We start from the raw sequence: 3,377 nt of genomic DNA, 5'->3' as shown, positions 1-3,377 counted from the left end.
CACACACACACACACACACACTTTCTCACACACACACACACACACACACACACACACACACACACGTTCCTGTTATTTATGTCTATGTTCACACATACATTTTCTGTGCTTTTTTTATTGAATTGCTGAACATGTTACAGTAGGCAGGTGAAGACAAGAAAAAAGATACATAATTACAATGAAATAATAATAACAATAATAAAAACAGGTAAAAACGTGGAAATATCTATGGAAGCCTGTTTCCGCCACTGAATAAAAAATAAAATAAAAACATTAATGCGACTTTCACAATTGCGAGTTATAAAGTCAGGATTGTGAGATAAAAAGTCGCAATTCAGTGGCGGAAACGGGCTTCCATAAATATGTATATGTATTAATCACTCTACAGTTTTCTTGTTCATCATTTAACATTCGTTTCTGCGCTTTTGTGTGTATTTGTTTTATTTGATTGTTTATTGTATGTGTGTTTGTTGTCTGGAATGACGTGTGAGCTCAGTCTCTGCGCATGCGCACTGCGGCCTTCCCGCGCACAGCTGCTGACGCGATTCTGACGAGGCCAATAATTCTCGCGCCTTTAGCTTTTAATGAAAACACGCACTTACAGAAATAAAGCGAGAGCTCGGGACACCAAAGCTGCGGCCGTTTCTCCGGTTCATCTGCGTGACGTGTCCCGCCGTGCTGCGCGTCGTGGCCGGGGCTCTTGAGCAGCACGCGACCGTGTCCCGCTGAACGGCTGTCATGTCCAAACTGGAGCAGGTTCTGATCCTCGAGCCGTCGAGCGACCTCCGCTTCAGAGGTAAACACGAGTGTGGCGGCTCGGTGGCGGAGGCCCGCCCGCATGCCTGCAGCACTCCCTCGGCTGGCGTTCCACGCGAGGCCCGGGGACCCGCAGGCCTGTGGGGGAAGCGCTCGGTCTAGTGAGGGTGAATGTTGACTCGTTAGTGTGCTCGGTGTCGGTCAGCTGTCACTGTTAGCTTCAGAGCTAAAGGCAGTGCTCGAGAACAGATGAAAGATTGAGATGCTGAATTAATCAGATCTGTTATTATTATTACTGCTGCACTGTTTCAAGGCTAAACGTGTTGTTGACAAACTCGCATTTCTCCAGCATTCAGAACAGCAGTGTATGAAGTGTTTATTCAGCTCAGCTCAGTTTAATACACTGCATTTATTGACTCTCATGATGCATAAAGTCTGTTATTTTATAAAATAGTTATAACTTAATTTTTTCAACTGAAACAATGTTGTATCAGATCAGCAAATTCTCATAAATGGATAAAATTACAAGTATTACCATGTTATTACCGCATTTACCCCTCGAATTACACGATTATGCCAAATATATATACATTTTATAAAATATCGAGTGGAAATTTTATTTGAATATAGCATTGTATGAAATTTATAGCAACATTTGATCTGAGAATTATCAGAATTAGAAAGGAATTTATAACTCGTGTAATTGTTCAAAAACAGTCCAAATGAATGAAACCTACGTATTTATTTCAACAAAACAGCATAAATATAATAATACTAATAAATTAAATTTACTTGAATAAACTTTGCATGATTTTTTCATGCTGCAATCAATAGATTTTACACAAGTTTTTGACGTCTTAGATCATTTTTGCCACTAGTTCTCTACACATGATGCCTGGGTCCAAAACATTTTTTAATGATTACATCTCTCTTAAAAAATAATTGTAAAAAAAAAATGTTTTTTTTTTGGTTGAGATTTGTATGCATCTGTTCTGGGTCAAAACAGACTGGTTGTGAGGGTTAGTTATTGATGATGAAGCGTGTTTGGTCCATCAGAACCGGCTGGTTGTGTGTGTGCTGTAACTGTAAGCATAGGAAGGAGGCCTGGGTGTTTCTGCATTATTTATGAGTGGCATGTCTGAGGACTTGTGAGCCGCTCGGATGAAGCTTCGTTACACTGATCGTCTCTAACTTCTCCTGATGTGTGCAGGACCCTTCACAGATGTGGTGACCACTAGCCTGAAGCTGAGGAACCCGTCTGACAGAAGAGTATGCTTCAAAGTGAAGACCACAGCTCCTCGGCGCTACTGCGTGCGGCCCAACAGCGGCGTCATCGATCCCGGCGCCACCGTCAGCATCTCAGGTGAGACCCAGCTGCTCGTGAGCGGATCCGGCGTGCTGTGACCCTGACGCTCTCTCTGCTCTCCTCCAGTCATGCTGCAGCCGTTTGATTACGACCCAAACGAGAAGAGCAAGCACAAGTTCATGGTGCAGTCCATCTTGGCGCCGGCAAGCGTGAGCGACCTGGAAGCCATGGTGAGCCGCTTCTTCAGCTCTTCTTCAGCTCTATAAGGCCTACATTTCAGTATTGCATATACAGTTCCATGCATTTGGATTACAGTTTGAGCACGCACTAATAAACGTGATGTGATCATACTAGTCAGTCATTCATCACTGAAACAGGTCAGATTTCTGCAATAGTGTTTTAAATACACAATATGTGACACAGCTTCGAACGCGGCTCAGCCAATCAGAATCAAGGCCCGGAACTATCCGTTTTATAATAATAAACATGGACTCAGAAATCAATTATCCTCCAAATCCAGGGAACACTATTTTTATCCGTCCATATTTGAGCGCAGGAGCCCGAGAGAAATGTGTGTGAGCGCCTGACCTCATTCAAACCTGCTAATGTTGTGTTTTATCATTTGCAGTGGAAAGATGCCAAACCGGATGAGCTGATGGACTCCAAGCTGCGCTGTGTGTTTGACATGCCTTCAGACAGTGAGAAGATGGTGAGTTTGTGTTTATCGCTGTCTAAACCTCACACCAGCGCTCTTTCTTTTTTTTTATATACAAAATAACCAAGGTCAACAAAACATACATGACAGCCAACATGATTTGAGTGAGTGAGTGAGTGAGTGAGTGAGTGAGTGAGTGGGCAATTAAAGACGTAATCAAACAGACGATGAACACTATTAACAGCAATTATTATATGATGCAATCAAACTTATAGCAAAATGTGGTAGTTCTGTATTTTGTTTCAGGGTTGGCATCATGAGTGCGCGTGTGAGCGTGTGTGTGAGAGAGTGCGCGTGCGAGCGTGTGTGTGTGTGAGTGCGTCCGCGTGCGAGCGTGTGTGTGTGTGTGTGTGAGTGCGTCCGCGTGCAAGTGAGTGTGTGTGCGTGCGCGTACAAGTGAGTGTGTGTGCGCGTGTGAGTGCGCGTGAGAGAGTGCGCGCGTGAGAGAGTGCGCGCGCGTGAGAGAGTGCGCGCGCGTGAGAGAGTGTGCGCGCGTGTGAGAGTGTGAGAGAGTGTGCGTGTGAGAGAGTGTGCGTGTGAGAGAGTGTGTGCGTGTGAGAGAGTGTGTTTGTGAGAGTGTGTCTGTGTGAGAGAGTGAGT

The 3,377-nt window shown here is 44.4% G+C and overlaps 1 protein-coding gene across 1 annotated transcript in view; it reads left to right on the top strand.

Moving 5' to 3' along the window:
- Nucleotides 1-492: 492 nt before the first annotated feature.
- LOC107653890 (vesicle-associated membrane protein-associated protein A-like) overlaps nucleotides 493-3,377 on the top strand; it is a 5,248-nt gene continuing 2,363 nt past the window's right edge. Inside the window, exons 1-4 of the mRNA XM_016440757.1 lie at nucleotides 493-796; nucleotides 1,967-2,119; nucleotides 2,189-2,292; nucleotides 2,691-2,771. Of these exons, the coding sequence (XP_016296243.1) occupies nucleotides 739-796; nucleotides 1,967-2,119; nucleotides 2,189-2,292; nucleotides 2,691-2,771 (396 nt within the window). The 5' untranslated portion in view covers nucleotides 493-738. The remainder of the gene's footprint in view (nucleotides 797-1,966; nucleotides 2,120-2,188; nucleotides 2,293-2,690; nucleotides 2,772-3,377) is intronic.

Source organism: Sinocyclocheilus anshuiensis, unplaced genomic scaffold (assembly GCF_001515605.1).
Source record: "Sinocyclocheilus anshuiensis isolate Anshui unplaced genomic scaffold, SAMN03320099.WGS_v1.1 scaffold1994, whole genome shotgun sequence".
NCBI lineage: Eukaryota > Metazoa > Chordata > Actinopteri > Cypriniformes > Cyprinidae > Sinocyclocheilus > Sinocyclocheilus anshuiensis.
This window is presented reverse-complemented; position numbering and strand designations above follow the sequence as displayed.